Source organism: Equus caballus, chromosome 27 (assembly GCF_041296265.1).
Source record: "Equus caballus isolate H_3958 breed thoroughbred chromosome 27, TB-T2T, whole genome shotgun sequence".
NCBI lineage: Eukaryota > Metazoa > Chordata > Mammalia > Perissodactyla > Equidae > Equus > Equus caballus.
In genome coordinates, this window is record NC_091710.1 from 31,564,791 (window position 1) to 31,590,046 (window position 25,256).

Here is a 25,256-nt window from a genome sequence, read left to right on the forward strand (position 1 = left end):
GAAGAGTAAAAGCAACCACGGGCCGATACTCTTCAAACTGGACAACAGTGCTCTTTTTACCCATCAGTTGTGTCCCAGTGATGTGAAATACAGTTGGAACTCTGTACAGATTCCTAGCACTTGGCACGCCTTGCCCAAAGCACTCAGAAATAACTAGCTGATTCCTGTATGTCACCCTGACACAGACACGCGGAATTCTTGTGTACTGAGATACAGAATTCAGAGATGTCAGCCAAGCCATGCCTCCTTCATTCTCAAGAGAGTTCCTTATGCCGCACAGCTCAGGACCCAAAGACGCCATGGGTACCAGGGGTTGGGGGAACCTCAGAGATGAGGGCAGTAATAATTGCAAATTGGTCCCATGAAAGTAGGTCCGACCAACATGTAAGCACTGGGTCCGGTGAATTTGTATCCTAGATGTGATTAACCGGAAGTATGACTTTATTTTGCAAGTTTTAAGATTCTTTTCCAAATTCCTTTAATTTGTAGTTTTTACAGAGGTGTAGAGCATAGTATTTAATTGTAGATGCCAGTTTTATAGCCATATTAGTCTTGTGTTCACAAGTGGCACATCTTCCATCCCCAGGGTTCACTTGATAATGAAACAAAATGATGGCTTAGTTACCATCTTCTGGACCCTACAAACTGGGACATGATGCACGTAAGCAAGAGGGAACAGACCGACCTACCTTTTTCTTACTCCAAGTTCCCAGTTCCAGAAGACCCACTGCTTCACTAGAGTGGCAGAAAAGGCAGTTTTTCAGATTGGAATGAAGCTGGTGTTTAACTGTTGGGTCAGTGGGAATATATCTGGAGTTCACACTAAATTGGTACCATCCAGACTTGTCACATGCACATCACTAAGGACCATCAGTACAGTGATGACTGGTGTGCTCATTCATCCATCCATCCATCCATCCATCCCAAGGCCCCTTGTGACAAAACACATGGAAGTCACTGTTCAGCCACTGACTGGGATGGAAATGGCCCAAGGCAGGCTGGAGAGGCAGGAAATCTCCTGCAGGGGGAGCTGCCCTCAGTTCCTAGGCTGTCTGGCCAATCTCATGTGCTTCTGAGTTGGAGGGTCACAGACAGGCTGAAGGCAAAGCCGCCTGTCCTGGAGCCATCCTAGGGTGTGGCCTTCGAAGCCTGGCAGCGCTACAGAAAGCCGCGTATTGGTTTTCTACTGTCGTACGCAGGCTCCAGGGTAATAGAAGGCTGTGACCGGGACCTGCTTTTGGTGGATGGCCTCCTTTGCAAAAGGGATGTGAGGTCAAACGACAGGACCAACGTCAGTGCCCAAGAAGACTGAGAGTTACTAGTGCTTGTTGCCACTACCTGGAATTGAGCACTGCAGTGTTTCCCCCCTCCCTCTTTTGGGGGAAGAGGGGTTGGTGAGAGTGTACATAAAACACTTCATTGTCTTAGCCATCAGTGCCTGGCTTATCACTTAATATTTATGTCGGCAGAAAACCATAAATGAGCCCTTCCAGATTTCTGATAATCTTGAGCTAAGGCTTTGCAGGCTGAGGTGGATGGGAGTCAGCAGGGGCGGTGAAAGGCATCAGGAGTGTGACTTGGCCTTGAGAGCCTCCTGCCGGGGCCGCAGGTGTCAGTCACCATGTGCCCACAGGAGAGCATCTGCAGAGGTTCTTCTCTGCTCTCCCAGCCCGATCTGTTTCCTCCTTTCGTCTCTCTGTCCTTAGCTCAAGGGCCAATGCTCAGCTCTGTCAGTGCCTGAAAATGGGCAAGAAATCCACTGGCCCTGGGCTGCAGTGGGGAACGCACTGGGTTGATCTTCCACAAAGGAATTTGCCAAGCAATGGTGTGACGGCTGGAATAAGCACTTTATTTTTATAAATGACAATAGAAAAGTACCTTTAAACAGTTTATAAAAGCATAATAGACTGTGTGGAAGTTGCTCTGTTTTGCTTAGAAACGAGTACAGAAGTCTCAGCGAGAGCCAGGCGGTGCTGGCACGTATGCAGGGCTGCAACCCAGTGGGGCACGCTGCTGTGACTGCCCGTCCCTTCGTGTCCGGCGAAGGGAAGTGCCCTCACCCCTGGTGTTTCTTGTCAGTTTTTTGTTTTTTATGATGACCTTTAAAAGCTTCTTGACATCTTTATTTCTAATGGAAAATAATGAAACAAAAATACCCCCAAACCAATGATGTAATCATTAGAACACGGAAATCTTCAGCACAGTGTGAGCAGGTCAGTAAGAGAGCTGCGATCATGCTTAGCTGTTGGCAGTTGGAAATTCTTAGATCGATACATTTTTATACATGGCTCTTCTATAACAAGGAGAGACAGTCGCAGACTTTGGAAATGTGTCAGTTTATGACACAAGACTGACTTTGGGTCTGAAGAAGTCTTGAGCCAGCTCAACAGTATTCCTTCCGGCCGCACCCTGTCCGTGCGCTGGGGTGTAGGTAACACCACAGTGAGCACATGTGAATCAGGATACTGTTTTAAACGGGCGCGGTGCTGCCAAGACCCAGAGCACCAGCTCAGTTCACCCAGTGTTCTGCAAAATCCCTTGGGCGATGTGAGCTGCCCATTGCAGCCACGCAGGTTGGGTAAAGCCAGCCAGCCTCTCAAGCCAGTTTCCCCTTCTCAGTGAGACAGTCTGACGTCCACTGCGGGGTATGCGTGCTGTCAAAGAGCAACGTAAGAAAATGGCAAAACCCACCGCTCGGCACAGTTTCTCTAGTCACTCTGGAGCGGCCAGGGCTTTCTAAGGGCACGTCCTCCTCAGGAATTTGTACCAAAGAAAGGCTTCTGTGCCCAGCTGTGAACACGCCGCCCTGGCAGAAAGCCCTGGAGGCTTTTGATTGTCGTGCAGGGACATCCTACTGGGACTGGAGTGTGCGCCTAGTCCTGCAGACAGCACGGGTCTGTCCTCACATCTCACGCCACGGCACTGACTTACCCTGGATCAGGCCAGGCAAACAGACTTCCTATACATTCACCATACGATTCCGGCAATTTTGATAACATTTAAAAACATGCCCCAAACATGCAGCTTATTTTAGAGGGAAAAAATAGATATTTTTAATTACAAGCATTCAAAGTCAAGCACAAAAATTGTGATCCAACCCAGTGTAAGATCCTCCATCCTGTCATACTTAAAATGTTTGATATAAAAATACTCACTCTCTCGGTTTTATTGTTGACATCTTTTATGTTTCATTTGAAAATATCTCAACTGTACAGAAATGTACGTCAGGCCATGCATTCACAAATAACACACTATTTCTTACAATTATACAGTGTAAAAGAGTAAAACATTTTTATTATATTTTTTTTCTTCAAGAAAAACAGATGTGTGATAGAGGCTGTGGCAAAGTCTTGAAGGGATCAAAACTGGGCAAGGTTTTTCAAGCCTGAAACAGAAAGAAAATGGATAAGGGGAGCAGGGCTCACAGGTGTGCGCAGTGCCTGCTCCTCACTGCAGGGCTGTGTTGGGAGGGGCCTGCGGCTGGGAGAATTCGTGCACGGGTGAATCCCTACAAAAGACCATGGGTGTCTGTATATAACAGCTTAGAATATACGCACTGACCCTCCAGTAACGCCCACTCACAAGAGTATCAGTGGTCTCACCCTAGATATGTGCGGAATATAGATTTAATTTCCACTTATCTCTGACTGGGAACTTTTCAAGACTTCCTTTTCCTGCAGTTGCAAGGAAATGCTCATATTTGTTTTGCTTTGTGACAGAAAAAGGGGACTTTGGCAGAGTCCCACCCTGGTCCCAGGAGTTTCTTAAATACATCTCAGCTCGTTTGTGTCTGGCTTCGCTTCTGTAAAGGCTGCATTGTAAAACCTCTACCATCAGTCTGTCATTCATTTTACACGCAGACCTCATTTTATTGTGCTCCGCTTTATTGTGCTTCACAGATAATGCGTTTTTTACAAGACTCTCCACCAGCAAAAAGATTACGACTTGAAGGCTCAGATAATGGTTAGCATTTTTTAAGCTGTGTACATTGCTTTTTTAGACATATGCTATTGCACACTTAATAGACTACAGAATAGTGTAAACATAACTTTTACATGCGCTGGGGAACCACCAAGTTCCTGTGACTCGCTTTATTGCAGTGGTTTGGAACCAAACCCACACTATCTCTGAGGTGCACCTGCACTTGTCTCTAACTCTCAAGTCCCTTGTTTTCTCGCCATCTTATCAGTACGTCAGACTCACGTGAATCTGTGGTTGTAGAAGAGGTCTATGCTGAAGTATATCAGCACACACTAGAACTCTGTGCGGGGAAATGCTTATTTGTGTGTGGGAGGAAGCTATAAAGAAAAAAGCATCATTACTGATAACAACCCATATAAACGTCCTAGTTAGCTATGTGGGAAAAGGTGGATTTAGCAGTAATTCCTGAAATCGGAAACAGATCTAGATGAGCACTCTCAAACGCAGCTACTTGGACGATCTTGCTAAGTTCCATCTGAGGATTGTACACAGTGCCGGCTGCATCTGCATCTGGACTGTGAGCCAGTCTATCTTGTCATAGCCTAGTTTGTAGATGACAGTACAGATGGGTGCAAATAATAATGGGCCAAAAGTCAGAAGACCCAATATAATTATCACAGACTTATGGGTCACGAAAAACCCCTGGGCAGAAATCAGGGTGTAGCTTTCAAGAGAAGGGGTCTGGACATCCAGAAGCTCATCTGTAATGTCAGCATAACACCTACCTGTCTCTCTGGCTTGTTGCAACCATTTCATTAGTCCTGGCAGCACATCAATTTAATGATGCTTATTATAGAGAAAGGCCAAATTAGAGTTTGGAAATGCTCTCAGCTCAAGCTCTGGGAGGCGTGGCACACAGCCCCACCTCCCCCCTTTACTTTCTCAGCAGAATCCTCTGAAACAGGAGGATTTGTCTAGCAGGAGTGAAGGAAGAGGTAAATTCCTTCAGGAATCTCACTTTCTGACTCCTTGCCTCCCCTGATGCCCAGCACAGCAGAGGGATCAACACCGCCCCCACCCCCCTTGCCAGATGTTCCAGGATGGAGAAATCTAAGTGGGCTGGGACATGCCATCTTTGGTACAGGTCACATGTCCTGTGATGCTTAGTGAGTGGGGCCAGCAGACGAACCCTCTCGAAAGCTGTATCTCTTCTGCTACACTCTGATTTCTACCCGGCAGGGGGCGGGGTGCCGGGATCCCACGATCCTGGTGCATGCAGCATGGCGCAGCCCCAGGGGTGGCAGGACTAAGAGAGTGCCCAGACTTGGGGCATTTTTCCACGGGGTCAGGATGCAGGGAACTATGGGCCCACGAGCCCTGGCCTGTCTCACATCCCCATGAATGCCGGATCTGCTGCCCTTGAACTGTCAAAGGAGCCTCCCCTTGAGAGCATGAAGAGGCGACGCCCCCCTCTCCCGCAATTCCCCAGTCACTTTACATCAACAGAGGAGAGAAACCAGCTTAGAGGAAGTGGAGACAAGGCCCAGTTTCCTTCCCCCACATTCTCAGCTTGTCAGGCCTAAAATGACAAGTTCCACGTCATCCCAAACTTGACCTCGCGCCAGCAGCCCAAGCTGTGTGTGTTGATTCCAAGAAACCGTTTCTGAGGAACAGCAGTCACTCTACGGCTGTTTTTACTTTGGAACAATTCACAGGGGACAGTACTCAGCAGCCCTTGGACTCTGGGATCCTAAGGGGCCTGTACACTGCCAAGGGCCTCTTACAGAGCACAGGCTTGGAGAGGGCCATCTTGGGAAAGCAGCTGAAACTGGAAGTGGTCAGGCAGCATCAAGACCAACGGCCTGAAACCAAAGCTGCCACACTGCCTTCAGGGACTGAGGGAGAGGGGGCTGAGTGAGTGGGCAAAGGAGCCTCTGCCACAGGTGATCGCTTCTTCCCGTGGGCTGGGCCCACTGGTTTAGGATGGACCAAGGCCCTGTGGTTTCTGCCAGCCCTCGGCTGAGTGGCAGGGGGCCTGGCTGGTCTACTTCTGCTTTCTTCTCTGTAGAGCTCAGCAACCGTCTTTGGGCAAATGCACGTTGCTAGCCCTGGCTCCTTTCTGGTTCCACTACCAGGTCCTGGACATTCCTATCAGATTTGGCCCAGACATTTCTGCCAGAACCTCAAAGGCAACATGTCTAAACCCAGATTCACCATCTGCCTTAACATGGCCCTGGCACCTGACCCCTCTGCCTGTTCTTTGTCCCTCCGTCTAGCACCTGGTGCCGCTCTACCCCGACTCAGCCTCCTCTTTTAGATCACTCTTACTTCCCGACGCCACCGCCACCATCCTGGGTTTGCCTCTCCTGGTTTGTGTTTCTCACTTGACTTTTCATTCATTTTGCCCTGGGCAGCAAGATGACAAAGATTCCTAAAACACCTCCCCCTTGCTCAGATCTCTCCAATGCCTCCCAAAACCCAAATCCCTAATACGCCCCTCAAGGCCCTCAGAAGCCTGGTCACAATCCACTTTCAACAAGAACATGCTTGTATGTTCTCGCTTCCTCCTTTCTGTTCTAATCCTCCTCAGCATACACAAACCCTACTATCTTTCAAAACTCAGTTTAAGCCCCGCTTCCTCCAGCCTCTCCTTATCCCTTCGGCCTGCAGGTCTTTCTCCTCTGAACTCTTACCAGGAGCTCTCACTGTCCAGGCCACTTGTTTGGCTTTCACAAGTATTATCCTGGATTATTTTCCTCCCTAAGACTATCTCTTCCCTCCTCCACCCCAGACACCTTGCATGTAGCAAAAATTCAGATACTTGGACTCTTGGGCAAATGAAATGGGAACAATACGCCCTTAATGGTATGTGGCACTGAGACCCCGGCCCTAGTCTTGATAATGCCCTGGAATGAGAGCCAGGACACTGTGCCCAAGGACCCACGCTGGGCTCTGCACACTGGTCCCGTGGCGCCCTGAGCACCTCTGCTGGGCAGCTTTGGCGTCGATGGGGGCCTTCTACGGGAAGCTGATCCTGGGGAGATGGGGGGGGCGCCTCCAGCTTTCCCAGGCAATAAGCAACCCACCGCGACCTCACAGTAGTCTGTCCCCTTCTTCCTGGACCCCTGAGCAGGAAGAAGCAAGGTGTACAGGTCTGGTTAAGTTGGGCTGATTAGAAAGGCTGATCTTTCGAAGTGAAAAAGAACATGGAAGGGAGGAGGGAAGAGAGAAGAAGGGGGTTGAGAGTCTATGGTTTCCTGAGCTTTTCCATAACTGTGCTGTGTAAATGTAATTCTCACATGGGAAAAGAATGCGTCCACATTGCCATAGATGTTCCCAGACTGAACAGAAGGTCAAAATGTGGCTATTTCAGTCCCTGTAAACAAGGAAGGGGTTTAGCAAGGAACGGAGTTCAGACCTTGGAATGTATTAACAAGGACATGTTAAACAGAATGCGAAGACATCCGGGAACACGGCACCGTGGAGGGGTGGGGGTGGGGTGGGAGTGTCAGGCTGTTTAGAGAGCAGATTCTCCTCACAGAGCCTTTCCTGAAAGGGGGTCAACATGACATGCATGTGACAGGATAAACAAGGGAGGGAAATACATGCAAGAAATCTTGTCTGAGGTAGGTCGCAACTGTCCCAATTGAAGACAATAGAGAATGGCTCCTGATGTCTTAAGGAATATTATACAATTCTAAAACATTCCATTTCAGTTGTCCTTGATCACAAAGATCAGCATGTGGCCCTCAGCACTTGGGGACAGCTGCTGACGGCTGTGGGGCCGGGTGCCTGCGGCCGCCAGGGGAGCAATCCAGGCCCAGGCTGCTCTTCCCAGACTCTGCTTTCCTCGTTGCTAAGTCAGAGTCTGTCTGTCTGAATCCCCGTGAGCCTTTCCTCTCAGCAACAAGAATATTCTTTCTCTATTTTCCCCTAATCCATCTACAAATACTTAACCTCTTTACTAATGACTTCTTCCCCAAGAAATTCTCTAAGATTTAGTCATTTTTATCAAAAGCCAGATAAGGAATATTCCCCTCCGTCTAACTCCCAGCAAACATGGGACATATCATATGACTTAGGGCTTTTAATGAACAAGAATGGCTCAGTCTTCAGTAGTGAGCAACCCCTCCCTGTGCTACAGACGCATCCCGCCCACCCCTCTACCAACAAGCCGGCAGGCTCCTCCTAGGCCAGGCCTCTCTCTGCTCCCCCCAGGGCAGGCCGTAAGGACTGTCATCGACTTCAGATTTGGGAAAAGGAAAGCTGCCTCCAGACTCATTCTTGTCGGCCCTGGATGCCCAGAACTGGTGAGCCCCAGCATGAATGTGGCTAGTGCCAAAGACACCCTTCTCCCCACCTGGCCCGTGCTGGGCAGCCGCCCCACCTCCTCAGGCCTGTCTGGGGTGTCTGGCTGCCCAGGACAGTGGCGCGGGTCTCCTCCCCAGTAGGCCCTCCCGTTGTCTGCATGAAGACAGCTGCTGCTGCCGCCAGTCTGGGCTCATCTGCAGGTGCCATGAACGACTGATGTTTGGGTCAATTTACTGCATTTTAAAAAATCATTATTCTAACCTGCTTCCAAAAAATTGTATGGGGGGCTTTTAATTGGTCTTTAAATTTCTCCAGAGAAGGGGGAAAAAAACCCAACAAAATCTTGTCTTTTAAAAAAATTTTACTGAGTGGTAATATTGGTAATATCATGGGCATTGCTATTCGGAAGCATGACAAAAGGAAAATCTAAAAAATTCAAAGGCTATGGAATTAGTGGGATGAATATCAGCTGCCCTATGTGATGTGGAAAACGTTTACCTGTCGATAAGTCTGGTTAGTGTGATACAGATGGCGGGAGAAAATAGACCCCAAGTGCAGGCTGCTGGCTTCCCGTGCAGGCAGCGGGGAGGCGGGCTGCAAACCCATACACCCTGGCCGTGTGTCCCTCTGGACAGGCCCCGAAAGGTATTATTCTGAGCAGGAAATTACTTAAGCCCCAAATATGTAGTAATGATCTCCTTGGCCAGAACTGCCTGGTTCTCTGTCCTCAGCAGGAATCTTGCCCTCTTTCTGACTCATCTCTTCTTTATAGGCCCCTCGTAGGGATGAAATTTGCCACCTTATTTGGGCTGAGACATACCCACTGTTGGCCTGCCCCTGGCATTCCAGCTGTTCTAGGCCAAGCTTTTCAAAGAGACCAGAAGCCCCTGCATGTGGTGCCTGGCAGGCAGGTCACCTCTGGGAATGCTATGTTAGTTTTAAGACTACACTTACTGCTAGAAGCGGATGAACTAAGAAGTAACAGCTGGTGTCAACTGAAAAGATGGACAAATCACCAAAATCATCACCCACTAGAAGAGCCCAGCAGTCTGGAGGAATTCAGTGAGGATCCGACACAATTCAGTTACTGCCCAAGGGCAATCAATCATCACTCTATTTCTGAAGAGGCTCATGAACCTGTCCCCGAGTCACCAAGAAAGGGCTGCAATATAGTCAGAATAATTGGATTAATAAGTCAGGAGGAATATACATGTACTACATCTGAAAAAGATTTCCACCAAAATGGTTAATTTCCAAAAAGAGGCTTAAGGGCATTTACAGATAAATGAAGCTTTTCCCTAAAGGGGGGGCATCTCATTCCACGATGCTGCTGGATGAGCAGGTGTTGACAGCCTGACCTCGGCATCAGCCCAGCCTAGGAAGGCTGTGGTGAGGACCAAGTACTGGAGTGATGTGGTTTGAGAGCTTGTAAAACTCTCACCTGCTATCCTGGGACGATCTTCCCTGAGCAGGCCATGGCTGGGGGAGGTAACGAAAAGCACCTCTGACCCGAGCACTCCACACCAGCACGTCTCAACCTAGATCACGTTCACCTGGAGAGGTGGTACCACCCGGGGTGAGGGGGCCCCTCCCCAAGAGGTCTGGGGTTCCCTTCCAGGTGATGCTGGTGTGACGGTCCCAACCACACTGGTCTACACCGCTGTGCCCTGCCCAGGACATGCTGCTTCTCCAGAGGGCCTGTTCAGCCCCTGACTTTGGAACTCACCAGCACGCTCCAGTTTCGCAGAACAGCTCGAGAACAGTAGCCACTGTTGGAGATTGCGTTAATACCCACAAGACAGACTGCAGCCACCATCACACACCTGGAACCTGGGATGGAGAAAGAGATCACCATCAACAGTGCACAGTCATCTCCATGCGCAGCCTGGCCTGCTGCTGGGGTTCCCTGGGCCTTGAAGACCAGCCTGTCCCGAGGGCAAAGAGTGAGTCAGTCAAAGGCCAAGGGACCAATGGCCTCTGCTGCAGAGCTAAGGACAAGCACCACTTGAGAACAACCTTACATCAGTGGCATGAAAAGCCCTGGGCCAGGACAGCGAGCTTAGGATGAGCTTGGGATATGGGGGAGCAAGTGAGAGGAGGCTCTCAGGGGCCGGGGCAAGTACCCAAGCAGGGGTGTGGCTCCCAGGAACTCCCTGGCAGCAAGGCCTGGGGACAAGCGTGTGTGTGTGTGTGTGTGTGTGGGGGGGGGGTGACATCTGCCTCACACCTTCCTAAAGAGCGTGAGGGTGTAAATGCCTCAGGGGCAGCAGCAGCAGGAGGCTGCCTGGCCAGGGAGGCACAGCCTCTGCCCACACGGCCTCTGGGCTGGCCCCCGGACTGTCCAAAAGCTCTGTCAAGAAAAGGCACAGGACCTGAGGCCTCCCAGAAGAGGAAGAGCCTGAAACCTAACCACCTCCAGGGGCTGCCCCAGAGCACAGTAACAACTTTGGTCAGCCCACGGCCACCGAAGCAATTCTCCAGGAGAATCCTGTGCACCGATGAGCTAAACTTTGCTCCAAGCACCCACTGGAAAACAAAAAGCAAAAGGAAACATTTGCGAATATATCCTGCTTTTCCCTAGGGTCTGAGAATTTTGAAATATGAAGGTGCAGGGACCCAGCAAATAATAAATTTTTAATATTCTTTTTGCAGGCATGGCTGTTTCTGAGGCAGCTAGTTTTCACAAGAATTCCTGGTGCCGAGGAAGGAAGCCTAACTCCCTGCACGTGGATGCCAGTGGCTCTACTCCCTACTAACATTTCTCGAATTTTCAGCCTGGCCAGCGCTGCTCTCCTTTCTGCAGATGGAGAGGCTGTTTCCGGCACGCAGGCTTCGTGAACAGGAGTGCACACGTACTGCTGCAACGCTGAGCTCCCCCTAAGGGTCTCTCTGGTTTGCTGGCAGGAAGCTGCCCCTCCAGAGGGAGACCCCGTGCCCCTCTGGGGTTCAGCAGGGACTGTGCCTGTGCTGACATCCACCTCCAGGATTAGAGGTGAGGGCCAAAGGAAAGGCTGCCTTCCTAGGACATCTCTCTTCTCAGAATTAAGAAGGAAAAAGCTTTCCCCAGAATTTTATTATAAAAACATTAAAAGATGAGTTGATGTGATTCTAGTTTCCCAGTAAATGTTGGGTTATTTGAGGAGAGGAAAATAAATATTCGTCTTTGTAAACAAAACCTATCAGCTCACACAGCTTCTCCCAGCCCTGTCCACACTTGCCAAGAGCACACATGGAGGAAGGGAGCGCCTGCAGCAGCAGACCGAGGCACCTCCTGGGACTGCCCGACCGGGGCTGCATTTTAGGATGCCTGTTGTTTAAGAAATCCCACTGCTGACCAGATTCCTCTAGGCCCCTGGGCTTAAGCTAATCAGTATGACTCAGGACTGATGAATTAAAAGTACTAGGACCCTAGCTCTTGCCCCGGGCTCTGCGAACACGGGGTTTTATCACCGAGCTGCTCTTTGCACAGTTATTACACCAACTCAACCTGTCTGCACACCGGGGCTCACCTGGTGGGCAGAGAGAATGCAGGTACCAGAGTCTGCTCTACAGAGACCTTGAGAGATGACTCCTCCAAGACCATAAGACACCAGAGGCAAGTCCAAATGCGTTCATTTCTAACTTCATGGGGAGTACATAGGCCCTGTGAACTTCCATTTTAGCCAGGTAGGAAAGATGATGGATGTGGGAGGTCGGGGCAGAGGCTCCCGTAGGTGGACCTGACCTGCAATCGCTCTCGGGAGTTGTGGAGCCGCCGAGACTCAGTGTCCTGGTCTTAACACGTGGCCACCCTCCTTGAACTTCTTCCGGGGACCAGTCAGGCCACTCTCCTGGTGCATATGCTCAGGAGTCTCGAAGATCTCTCAGCAAGACTCAAAGAAAACAGATAATGGGGAGAAGGAGGAGACACAGCTTTGACTGCCTTGGGTTATCCTAACGGTCTTGGTTGGAGATGAGCTCACTGAGGGCTTGTGTGGTCAGCAGATGTCTGTTGTGCTTTAACTTACAAAGCCTGGAGGATGCGGCAGGGGCTGGAAGGGACGCCCGCCATAGTACCTGGCAGGGGGCAGGTTTTCAGACCTCTTCCTACTTAAAACTCACATAGGAAGTAGAACAGACTCCAGGCTCAGGGGGATCAGAACCAGGGCGCGTGTCCTCACTGGGAACACAGAGAAGCCTCTCTGGGAAGGGCTAATTCATGAGCACATGGAGGCGAAGTGCACGGGCTGCCTGGGCATTCTCCACCAAGGCCTCGGGAAGCCTCCCCCAGCTCAAGCCTGCTGCATTTCAACCCATTTACTCTGATTTAGCAAACAGGAGGCAAGAAGGAGCAGACTGGAGAAGTTAAATTATTCTCCAAACTTGAGTACAGTGAGGTCTATTCTGAGAAAGGAGGCCTATATAAATCTGGGAAAGCTCGGGGTCTCCGCTCGACGGGAAGTACAGGCTGGCCGGGACTCCTCTGCTCCCCGGGGAAATGAAGCCCCCGCCAAGGCCGTTACCCTCCAGACCATATTCTCCCCGTCACCTCGCCTTGCTTTTTCCTTAGCACGTCTCACCATCTGACCTAGTGCATTTATCTTATTATTTTATTAGCCATCCTCTCCCTGCTACGGAATGGCAGCTGCATGAGGGCAAGGCTCTCATCTGCTTCTGTTCACTGCTGAGCTCCAGGCTCTGTCTTGACATCCAGCACCTGGGGCTCTGCTGATGACAGCTCCATCCCCAAGGTCCTCATGCTCACAGCCAGAGACTAGGCCATTCCTCTCAAAACTAAACATAAGGGAGGAACAGCTTCAAATTCCACCCTTATCTCTTGCCATGTCCTTCTCCAATTTGGTGTGGCTGTAATGTGTGCTTATAATTTCTAGGCTGTGGTCTTGGTCCATGACCAAGGAATTGATGAGTTCTTAAAGAACACCCTCCCCATCCACCCCAACTCCTAACTCTCTCTTCCCCTTTTCATTGTTTTTCTTTTTGGTATAGCTACATTTGGATATCCCACAAGGAAAGCTGTGTGACTTTCCCTGTGAGGAGGTATTCACTTGCTCATGCTTTCCTCTTCTCGGCATATCTGGGCAATTGATCATTTCCATTATTATCATGTATTCTGCGGTTCTCTGCCACATGACTGGACCATTAGCAAAACTCTGGTGATGCGCAGACACAGCTTGTAGCCCGACTAAACACCATCCATCTAGCAAGATGCTGAACAAATGAACACACCAATAACATCCAGCCCTGACAGTCTCACTTATGCCACTGATGAAGGTACACACATGTATGCGTGCGCGCACGCACACACACATGCACCCCTGGCTTGGGAACTTTCCTCACAGTGGCTCATCCTGGAGCATCCTGAGCAATCTCTTTCTTCTCTCTTTAAGATGTGTGTCCACAACTCTCGACCATTAGAACTTCAGCTCCTTAGGGGCACAAGCCTGGTTTTGAACAATTTTATATCTAGCACATAGCAGACACGCACTATATATTTCTTTAAAGAATAAAGAGCTTTTCTTTTCTTTTCTAGTCTAGTCACTGATTTCCCATTAGAAATAGGAAATCAAAGTGGGTAAATTAAAAATCCTTGAAGGACCTGAGAAGAGCAGGCCCTGGACTACTCAGGATTGGGAAGGGCAGCGTCCCAACACTCCGCACATCAGAAGAAATGATGACCAATCTGCACATAGATTGTTATGTCTAAGAACAGCTGTCACTTCTTCTCTTGTCTTTCATTCCGTTGCCATCTTTCCATGTCGGGGAGAAGCCCCCTTGGAAGAATGGAGGAAGGTTCATGTGGCGGTGCCACTGGTGGCAACTACCCTTCATTTGGCCTTTTTGAGAGACTCATTTTGCTCTAAGATGCTTCTTTTCTTTCATCAGCACCACTGTTTTCAATACTGATTTACATTTCCCTAAGATTACATAGACTGTCTTGGAAGGGACTTGATCCAAGAGACTAGAAGGAGCCTCAGTAATGGATCCACACTGAGCTGGTCTAACTTCAGGCAGGATAGGAGACCAGAGTCCTAGCCCCAGGTGCAGTGGTAATGGGTACAATTATCCATCCTCCTTCCTAACCACCTCCCCTCCTCCACTCCCTCCAGACCCCTAGGAAGGAGTCTGGCCCAGGGCCAAAGTTGATCTCAGAACAAACAATGCATCCCCAGGAGACATTACATCTTCATGCAGGTCCTGCAGCGGTCCACAAGCCGTACTTCCAAAGAGGGGCAACTGCTAGTCCTTCTCTGGCAGCCACTGCCACCTCTAGGTATCTGGGGGACGGGTCTTTGGGGAAGGACGATTTGGAAAAACCTACGTGAGCTGATACAAACAAAGCACAGGATCCTTCTGGCTGGAACCCATGCAACTTCTTAACGATCATGTCTTCCTTTTGGCCTACATAAATGCTTAAAAAAATCCTTCCATAGGCCCCAGGCCACCATCATCCTATGCCAACTTAAACTGCCAAATTTGGAGGTCTCCTCGTCTTAACTATCCTACAGTATTTGACACTGACTCAAGCAGCTCAACACTGCCCTGCCTGGGCTCCATGCCCCACCTACCCCTCCCGTCACTCTTCATTCTTGGCAGGCGGCTCCTCCTCTGCTGACTCCTTAGATGCAGGTGAGCCTTAAGGTTTTGTCCCATTGACCTCTCTTCCAAGTTCATTAACTTCCTCAACTATGAGCTTATGCTGAATGCCAGTTCTACTTTCAACCCATCAACTCTTTCATGAGCTTCAGCATTTCCAGTTGTCTAGTCCTAGACACCTCCAGATGAATACCTACCCACCTCCCAAACTTGATAGATAAACACCCCGTCATGGAAGAGAGAGGTGCATGTGAACTGTGCCTTCTGGAGCTGTGCAACATGATAGAGCTGGCCCAACATCACCCTGATAGTAGAGGGAGGTTCCCACATGATGAAATGATTAAACCTTTTCTGAATGAAGAAACAAGGGTTGAGGATACATAACTTAAGTCTAAAAATTAATTATGGGCATATGGATATGGAGCATGGACTTAGGAAATCCTGGACTTAACAGACCGTAGCATATGCTTCAAAGTTTAAAAATGGTATTTTCTGGGTGGGGGGGAAGTCTCGCCTAAATAACAAACTCTTAGGCTTCACAAAATAGTAAAATAAACACTTTGGGTATCTTCCATGGACTGCGGACTTAATTTTTGTAATAAAGTACATTTAAAATACAATTGCCACTCATTAACACTACCATTCATTTTAAAAGGGTACTAGAACAGAAGAACGTAATTTCATAATAAGGGACATATACAAGTTGCTTTAAGCAAAGAATCTACTAATTGTCTTGATTTTTTCCCCCCCATCATCACAGATTAGTGAAAAGTGTAACAGACAACCACTGGTCCAAGGATCTATATATATGGATGCCACTGGTTTAGGTTCTGGCTCAGAGTTTAGGACACAGTTTCTCAAAGTATACTCCATGTAAAACATTAGTCTCCTAAGATTCCATGAAAAAAGGGTTCCCTGGTCTCAAATAAGTTTGAGAAATATTGCATCCTAGAGTTTCCTAATCTTAGGGATTCGTGATGCTCATATTGTTATAAAGGTTCTGAGAATCTTTTCAGAAAACAAATCTGTTTAACTCTGACCTTGGCAGCATTTATATACTCTGCCTACGATAATCCCCTAGGATGAGTGTTCTTTGGTCACACTCAGAAATACGCTGGGTTAGGGGAAGAACAGGTACAATTCTAACTTACTGAAGTTGACGTCTTAAAGCAGAGAAATGTGATCCCTTGACTTATTTAATACTACCACCACCAGAGAAAGAATCCTTACTAGTCAGAGTATGAGTGCACTGATGGGGCCAGTCTGATCATCTTTGGTGGGATTTCTGATGCTCTGATACTCATCACTAATGCTCCTGTTTGTTGAGGCTTTCTTTCACAATAAAAAAGTCTTCCTTCTAACTTTGGACCAGAGCTCTCTGGAAGCGCTGACCTCTTACAGTAGTGACAACTTTAGCAAATGAAGTCTACACTCAGCAGTCACCCTGGAAATTGAAATGACGATGACATGACCCAACTTCAGGTTAATAGGGTAACTTGCCTGTGGAAAGTAAATCCCAGAATTCTTTGAAAATCCTATTCAGTGCTCCCCTTCCTTCTCACTGAAGAGGGCACTTGTGCAAGGCCAGCTCCAGCACCTCCCATTTCTCCAGTATTCTCCCTGTGAGTGGTCTGACACAGTTCTGCATTTAAGTTGAACCTAAGTCGAGCAGAGGCCAGTTTTTTCCCACATAATACCTCCTCAGAAGAGTCTCAATGGCCTAAAATGATCTAACAAAGGCACACAGGACTCAGTATTAATGGCGGAAGAAGAAAAAGAACATTAGTTTTTTGTAAGTATTTTCATCTTAGAATAGAAGCTCTGCAAGAAAAGGACCGTGACTCTCGAGTCAGCATGAGGGACAGGGGCATCACAACTTTCCCTGGCCTCTCTAGCATTTCTAACTGGACGACGGTCTGGCCCCTCCCTATTCTCATGTTTCTTCCTGCTTTGTGAAGGAATGATATAAACCAAGAGAAAGGTGACAACATTTAAAAGACTTTACTCTAGGGGAGACTCCCCACATCCACACACCACACTGGAGTTCAGAGTAACAGTGATTTGTGTTTAACAGAAATTTAGTCAAGATATTGAAGTAAAGAAGGCATTTGGAATTTATAGAAATTCTACATTTACAGGGAAAAAATTCATTTGGTGGTTCTCTGAAGCAAGGCTACGCCTAAGATAAAATGGCCTAAAGATGCCAATTCAGGATATTGTTTCCTTCACAATAAGAAACTTTAAGGAAAGTCTATTGAAAACAGTAGACTGTTTGCCTTCGTACAAACATTAGGTATAATAAGAAGATTAGAACTTATCCAAAGTTCCAATATGCATGCATGCGTGCAGGGAAGTTAATTCTGAAAAATCTCTGACTCGATAATTAAGCCCTCTGTACATGAGTAGATGACTAACGCCTGTTGCTTGAGGAAGGTTTTGTTTAATGCTGGCAGCAGGTGAACTCCAATCACGTAATGAAATATCCCAACACCTGCCCTACACAAACTAGCACTAACTGCTGGTTTATGGAGTGGAAGGCCAGGATTTGGTTCCTTAGGACTCACGCAGAGTAGCATCTCTCACTTGTCCCTCAATCCCAGGTGAAAATCTCGAAGAAAGGCACTGCCAGAGTTCTTCGCGTGAGTTTAACAACGATGGCCAATCACAGGAAGTGCAGAAGGTGTGGGTGCTGAGACAGGATGGCGCTGCCCAGGCACTGACTGTCCACTTTGACCAGGCTCATCTAAGCACTTGACACAGATGTTACTGAAACCAAGTACTTACATAGTATTCAGCAGAACTGACGGGACTTCCAGCCCTGAGAAGTAGCCTCGGAGGGAGGGAGCCAGCGCATCTGGAAAGACATGTAGGGATAAGGCTGTGAACCAGGGCTCCCACTGGACACTCCCATTCCTCACAGAGCATCCTGCTGGGCTGCCATCCCCTTAACTGTTCTGAGACTGCCTGTGGGCAATCCTCCCCCCAGGGGCTGAGAAGAGCCAGAGCAGCTCCAAAGAAATTTTCCACACCTGCTGCTGAGTACAGGGGCCAACCTCTCAGGAAAGCGCCCACCTCAAGGAGCACCTGAGGTCCAGCAGCTCCCCTGCTCCCATCTCCCTTTTCACAGTTAAGAGCTACTGCTGGGCTAAAATCTGGCCCAGTGAGCCCCTTCTTCCATACTCACTCAGCAACACCTAAGCTGGGGGGCAGGCTGGCTAACGGTTTTCTGAGCAGGATGTGGAAACATGTATCTGCTTTGATAAGGAAGGGATGGTTCATGACCCATTCATGCCTGTGGTCGCCGGACTTCAGCTTCTGCTCTTATTCTTTTAGAAAAGGGGTTCTGGCTTCTTGGCACTGTGTGGTGTTTGAAACCCTGTGCCCTCTGCCCACTCTGCTGAGAAGGACCCATAGCCCCATCTCTTCCATTAGGTTTCCAAAGTGGAAGGCTGGCCCCAAACACAAATGGATTGACTGATACTTTGTCCACTTGGCAGAAGGTTCTGGTCTTGTACTTGAGGACAATGTGAAAAAAACAAAAGGGCAACTGCACTTTGGCTTTAACAAAGGTCAGTTTTGCCCCAAGCCCTGGATGGAGGCAAGAGATGCTTGCATACTGCTCCTCTGTGTACACTGGGGAGAGATGGCCGCCCCATCACACCATGAGCAACACAGGAAGCTGGGATGGGGCAGGGAGAGTAAATTACAACAAAGGGGGAAGCTGCACAGGAGAGGGCTGGACGGCCCACGGGGAAGCGGCATCCTCCCCAGTGTGGCAGGAGAAGGACTGCTTTTACCAGGTCTGGCCCACACCCATTCACCTGAAAGTTTCTAGAATAGCATGCAATGCTGGAAGGAATTTTACCGTGACAAATGTACTTCAGTAGTTTAATAAAACATTTCTTGCTGCAGAACCCCTTTTCCTACGGCACCTTATTCAGGTCTCCAAAGTCCGAGCAGACAGATGATGGGGCATTCCGATTGGGGTGGAGGAACAGGGGCCTGAGGCCTGAGAGGCAGCTCAGCAGAACCAGGGGCTCCGGGGATTATGAAGCCACCCCGCCTCATCTTACCTGATTTTACTGGTGGGGAACTCAATTGAGGTCTGGGTCTCTGAATCACGTCCCCATGGTCACAGAGCCCAGGTCTCAGGCTCCACTAGCTCTCCCACCTTGGTCCTAAGAGCCGGGCCGTCCTGGAGAAAGCCCACACAGAATCCCTGCCCTGCTGCCCTGGGCCACATGCAGAAGTCCTTGGAGTTTCCTTCTACCCCACGGGCCTCCTCACAGAGCGGTCATTTCTTCTCTGGCAGAGTGAGGGTCATACTGGGGGACTCCTTCCCAACCTGGGGGAGAGGCGTCTGGCCTCACTTCCTTGGGAAATGGGGGCTCAAAAAGGACCAGTGATGCATTTTTGAGCTTCTGCCTACACCAAGAATCCATCTCAGGGGACCCATTGGGCCAGCTGTGCATTAGAGACCTCCTGGGGGACGACATCAGATATTACTAGAAAATCAGATTACCAGCTCGAATGGGGTCCCTGTACTGTGACGGCAAAGCTGTATACCTCGGGAGCCACCAGCAGATACTGACACTCATTTAAGGCAGAGCCAGTCGTTTTCAATACTCATAGCAATTAAAGGGACAAGGGACAAGAGGGTCCAGAACTCTTCACATGCAGGTAGGCTAAAAAAACAAGTTACTTTGGGAATTTAGGAGTATATGCAGGATAAAGGAAAGAGAAATAACGGGGGGGAAATGTGGGAGGTGGTAGGGCCAGAAGGGAGGGGAAGGGTAGAGTACAGGGGAGGAGGGAGAGAGGGCAGAAGGGAGGAGAAGACAAAAGAGAAAGACACAAAGAAAAATTTCATACCTACCCATGGCTTATGGCTTTGTGCATCTGAATCCACTTGCTCACTAAGCAAAGGGCAGAGTTGGAGCTGCCTTCCTGAGACAGGTGGTAAAGGTAAAGGATGGGACGGGGGCACAGCCCTGTGGCAGGTGGGGGGCTGGGAACCTAAACACACAGTGGAAGGATGGGGCTGTGTGCACCGGGATGGAAGGAGCGCAGTGGTGACAACTGGGTGCTGCCTGGGTGTGGGGCTGGGGTACTGAGCCCACGAGGCCAAGACATGATGGTGTTTCACAGAAGAGACACAGGAAGAGGGAGGGCTGACCGGGGGCTGGGGAAGGGGGCAGCCACAGAGTGGATGGCATGATTCTTGTTTCGGTGAAGGTGACTGCAAGAAGGAAGGCCCTCATCTCCCGTGCATCCACTCCTGCCTCTCTGACCACCTGTCTCACACGCTGGCCTCTTCCACCCACACAGCCCTTGCATTCTCCCTGTTGCACCCTTGGCTGTGGTGTGTGGGACCAGAGTGCTACAGTTAGTTTGGTTTAGAACACCCGAGCACTCCAGGGTGACAAGCAGGCTGATTCTGAGCTGTAGTCAGCCTGCTGGCCGATTCTCAGGGGGGTTGTAGTTGTGATGGAATCAAGGCAGGCCCCAACTTCATCACTCTTGTGCCCCATGGCTTGAACACTAGTGCACTCGCCAAGAGGCGCAGCTGCACCCACCTTCCAGCAGAGGGCAGTGCTCCCCAGGCCAAGCCTGAGCTCACCAATGTTCCTGCTCAGTGGGGCAGAGCAGCAGCGCTCATAGGGCAAAACTGCTCAGCCAGGCAGCAGGCCCGGTGAACAAGCTGTTTTGTGCTAATCACTGCTGTCCTCCAACAAGGAAAAAAAAAAATCACTGCTGTACTCTGGAAAAGAAAAAGAAAAGGTTCACCCTTATACCCACTGGGACTGCTTGTTCTGCTGTGGTTTTTGGCCCCAGGTCACTTGTGGCCACTCCTGCCCATTGCCTAGGGGCTGCTTCAGGTGCACCATAAACATGGGAAACCCCTGGGTCCCCTGACACCCTCTCCAGGGACAGTTCAGCAGAGATGACGTCTGCACAGTTGACCTTCCATGTAAAGGCAATGATCCTGTCTGCAGAAAAATGCACGTGTGCTCACACACAAATCCATACTCAAACTGCACACTCACGATCTTGCACACAATTCCAGGGGCTTCTGAAGTCCCTGTAAGAACCTCTAACATAACATATATGATCCAGACTAACACTGATACTTACTCTATGCCAGAGCTGCTAAGCACAGACACGGATTGTGACATGTAAGTGAATAAGCAACATGGAAGACTCTGGGACACTTCTCCACTGGAACTTAGTGACGATGATAGTTGTTACTATTACAACCCACTATCCAGGGGCCACACTGAGATTCTACTGTCTCACTTCTTCAGGAATTGTCTTCTAAAATGCAGTGCCCCTGAAAGGATAATACTGAAGTCCCTAAGACCTTAGCATGGTACCAGCTCCTGTGACTGGTAACACATTGAACAGGAGGAGAGCACCCACAAAAAGAAAGAACTCAGAGCCAAAATAAAATGGAATGCTAGAGAAAGTAGTAAATACCCATAGAAATAATTTCCATCCTCTTCCATTTACAGATGAGGAAACCAAGGCCCACAGGATTAAAATACATTCCCAATAATGTTGCCAAGGACAGGAAGACCTTGACTGGTCTCCAGGGTGGGCCCTCAGCCTGACCCACCAGCCATTCCACAATGGTTTGCAGTGGTCTGTGCTACAGAGCACGGCGTAAAGCACTAGAAGAGTAATTATTTGCATTGTACTATACCCTGTCTAGTGATTGACTGATGCCCATCATCACACTTGCCTTTAAACAGTCACAAGAAGTGCTTACAAGGTGCCTAGCTCAATTAATGGTAGCCATTACTCGTAAATACCCCTTGGTTTAGCTGTTGTCTTCTCTGTGGAATAAAAGGATAAGTCTAGACCAGTGGTTCTCAGAGTGTGGTCTCTGGACCATCAGCATCAACTGGGAACTTGTCAGAAATGCAAAAACTCTAGAGGAGGAGCCAAGCACCTCCATTTAACAAGGCTTCCAGGTGATGATGACAAATGCGCTCAAGTTTGAGACACTGCTCTTGAATAGGGCTTCTAACAGTGTGGCTGGAAGAAGTCTAGACTAGATGCTCTAAGGTCAAGTAAGCTAGAGATAAATGCAGTCTATGCCCTTTCAGCAGATTCCAGATACACATTAGCACATTAAAGTCTCTGAGAAGTTCCACAACAAAGAAACCTGTTTGACGTGATTTAACCCTGGGTTTCCCAAGTTTATCTGACCACGGAATCTTTTTATTATGTAACAGCTACTAATACCTGTGGGGTGTTGAGAAACGCTGGTCTGGAAGGCCTCTTTCAGTGGTGACATTCACTGGATCTAAGAGGCAGAGGCGTGCCAATATGGCATCCAAGTTTCTAGCTCTTAACAAAACTAGTTAGAGCTGGAAGATCGCCAGACTAAATGGGGCCCTGGAGGTTCCTTTATAAGGAGCAGTAAGGATCTTCTTACCTTTCCTCATGCAGGTGCTGTATCTGAATGCAGATTTCTCCAGCACCACAGATTCAGAACCAAGCCCTTCCCTTTTTAAGGCATGGATATTCTAAGATCGGTTTCTACCTCTATTCCCAAGATGGAGCCCAGAACACCCTGCTGGCGCTTTCCCAACCTTGAGCCAACTGCAGCTGGCCACTCACACATTCTTTAATTACAATCACTTCTGGCCCACTCGCTCCAGGCCTTAAGGATCTGCTCTTGAGCAGAATCACCAAATAAAGCATGTCAGATCCTACAGCAAACTTAGTTGAAGGCTGCCAGGCTGAGGAGAGGCTGCCAAGCCTCTGGTTCAAGAAACTCCAAACTCACCAAATTAAACTGGACTGATTTGCAATGCAAAATGATCTTTATGGGACTAATTACAGGGTTCTTTTAAATAGCACCCCAGATTCCTAATAAAGCATTCACCCAAACTGGAAGAACACTTTTCAGGAATTTCTGTTTCACGAAACGAGGCCCACTGAGGATCACTCTGCAAGGAACATCCATCCCCATTGACCCCCGAACCCCAGTCTGTCAGCCCATACTCCTTCTCAGCAGACACAGAGGGCAAGAAATGCAATCAGCATTCTTTCCTACTTGTCTGGCATCTAATATTCCTTGCCTAAAGCAAACAGACAAGCTGCCATTATCTAGGCAAATGTCAAGATTTATATGAACTGGTCCAAAAGTTAAGTCTGCCATTTGACCCACACCAACAGCTGGAAAGGAGGAGAGTAGGAAAGGCCTGGCTGGAGAAGGCCATGCTCTGGGGCCAGCCCTGTGCTCCTGCAACACCTCCCAGTCTGGACAGTGGGACACTGCTGAAGCCTGAGCCCAGGAAGCGACAAGGCCTAGACCCCATGAGCAAGGTCCTAGGCCTGTGAATACCTCCTGCTCACAACAATCAAGGCTGGACTTAATTAAACATAAGCCTTCAGGGATAATTTTCTCTTCTAGGCTTTCAGACTCTTTCCTTGTCTGTCCTAAGCACAAGCCAGGCTCTTGTTTCCAAACAGGCATGTGAAATGTGCTCAGACATCCCAGAAGTTCACTCAAGACGCCACTCAGGTCGAGGGCACCCAAGTGTGTAATACCCTGTGTCAGATTAAGTCCACAGTGGTTGCTGGTCATCCATATTTAATTTTGTCAGTCTGTTAATTTTTAACTATGTTTGCTATCAAGGGCCATTAGAGGTCCCCAGGAGCTGAGCTCGGTGAAGCGAGAAGTACTTCGTGGCAGAGCGGATGAGGCTTGAAGTGGGGTGTCCCACTTTCCCATCCTGTCACCAAGTTCTGGCCTTCCCTACCAGCAGCACAAATCCTGAATAAAACATGATCCCATTTGGAGTTGATTTTCCTTTTTTTCTCAAATGGTTTTCCTGTCACAAATGGTTTTCTTCAAGGAGAAGTTCACTTTCTTTTTATGAAGGCTACATTTTCTAATTCCAAAGTTTCTTTGTGGCCTTGGTTTTGTTTCCAAAGCAGTTAGAATTCACATACTTGATCATATCTGGGTGCCTATTCCTAGAAAGGAGGCCAAAAACCCTGGGTGGACGGCCAGCCGACCCAACCAGAGCCTCACCTCAGCCCACAGCACAGCCACAGGCCACCATTCTTGCCCTGGGGCCAGCTGCTTCTCTTCTTTACCAAAGCATACAGCCTGGGTCCTTAGGCTTCTTTTGTTGGAGTGCGGATCGTGAGTCCCTGCACCTCAGCTGCTTCTTAAGCTACAAAGGGAGGGCTCCGGAGCCTCTGGGCCATGCCAGATCAAGTTCTGACAAAAAGGAAAAGAACTATTTTAATAATTACTACTCTATGCCAAGCATTTTCTTCCCCTCAAAATAACCTCACGAAGTAGGTGCTCATTCTTCCTACTTATGGTTGAGGAAACTAAGGGTCAGTGACGTTAAAATAAACTTGCCGAAAATTCCAAAGGTAGCAGAGTGCGTGGGAATTCTCATTAACATCCGGCCTCTTTGACTCTAAAACACTGAGCCTCGATTATGTGTCAGGCCTTCCACACCATCCTACCGTGATGGTCAGACCACACGTCTGTGAAGAATCCCCAGGAAAAGGCGGGTTCATCAACAGTGCTTACAGGTGTGACTTACTGAGATGCAGGGCCAGGCTCTCACTGCTAACGAGCTCAGGGAAAACAGATATCGGCTCCTGGGTGTTGAGCCTTACAAAGGACAAAGTGAACCGTGCATAAGAAACCTAGAAAACACAGCGCACCAAATGAAGGTAATCCTGCTTCATCAGGAGCAGGCTCCATCAGGAGGAGGCCCACTTTGAGATGTTCTCTCAATCACAGCAATGGTGAGTTCTAGGAGGTCTTACTGGGATCAGCAACCAGGGCCACAGTACTAGGGCCTGACTGGTTTCTGAACAGCTGCTGCCGAAAGCTGCCCAGTGTGGGGAAGTTGGGCCCCAGCAGCAGCAGCAGCTCTGGCCAAAAGAACAACTCTCCTCAACAACTCTGGCTGAATGACTCTGGACTATCTGAAGAGGCCAGTGAGGACAGGACACATGTGTATATCTCTCACACCTCACTAAGGGGCTCCTCAGGTCTCCAAATACCAAACAGCAGAGGAGGGGAAAGACTCGGGAGGGACAGAGAGGGTAACGAGGGAAAGGGTATTTCTTGGCCAGGAGTGGACTGAGATCCCCTGGGGCTTAGCTATGAAGCGGATAATCTCCCCAGGCACAAGATATAACTCCACCGCCTGGAAATGAGGCTGAGGAGAAACCTAGCACAAGGACTGTGGGAATAACCAGCCAGAAAGTCCAGGGAGGACTGAGCCGGGTGACCTGTGGGTCTTTCTCTTCTCCAGTTTCTCTGATATGAAAGCAAGATAAGGCAGCAGCTGGAAAGTTCAGGGACAAGAGGTTTGAGTAAAGCAACCCACACAAACCATTTGGTCTCTCTGGGAATTCAGCTGTTTCCTACTCCATCTAGTTCC

The 25,256-nt window shown here is 48.9% G+C and overlaps 1 protein-coding gene across 14 annotated transcripts in view; it reads right to left on the reverse strand.

Moving 5' to 3' along the window:
• Positions 1-1,828: 1,828 nt before the first annotated feature.
• The window catches only part of RBPMS (RNA binding protein, mRNA processing factor), a 172,248-nt gene continuing 148,820 nt past the window's right edge, over positions 1,829-25,256 (reverse strand). For 5 of the 14 annotated variants that reach the window (XM_070252732.1, XM_070252726.1, XM_070252728.1 and 2 more), the window contains 4 exons: positions 19,703-19,842; positions 17,611-17,680; positions 9,959-10,062; positions 1,829-3,385 (listed from right to left, as the gene is read on the reverse strand). In XM_070252732.1, the coding sequence (XP_070108833.1) occupies positions 10,048-10,062; positions 17,611-17,680; positions 19,703-19,842 (225 nt within the window). In that variant the 3' untranslated portion in view covers positions 1,829-3,385; positions 9,959-10,047. Of the gene's footprint in view, positions 3,386-9,253; positions 9,395-9,958; positions 10,063-17,610; positions 17,681-19,702; positions 19,843-25,256 lie in introns of those variants that run through there. The other 9 variants (XM_070252742.1, XM_001915723.6, XM_070252737.1 and 6 more) reach the window with 6 other exon arrangements.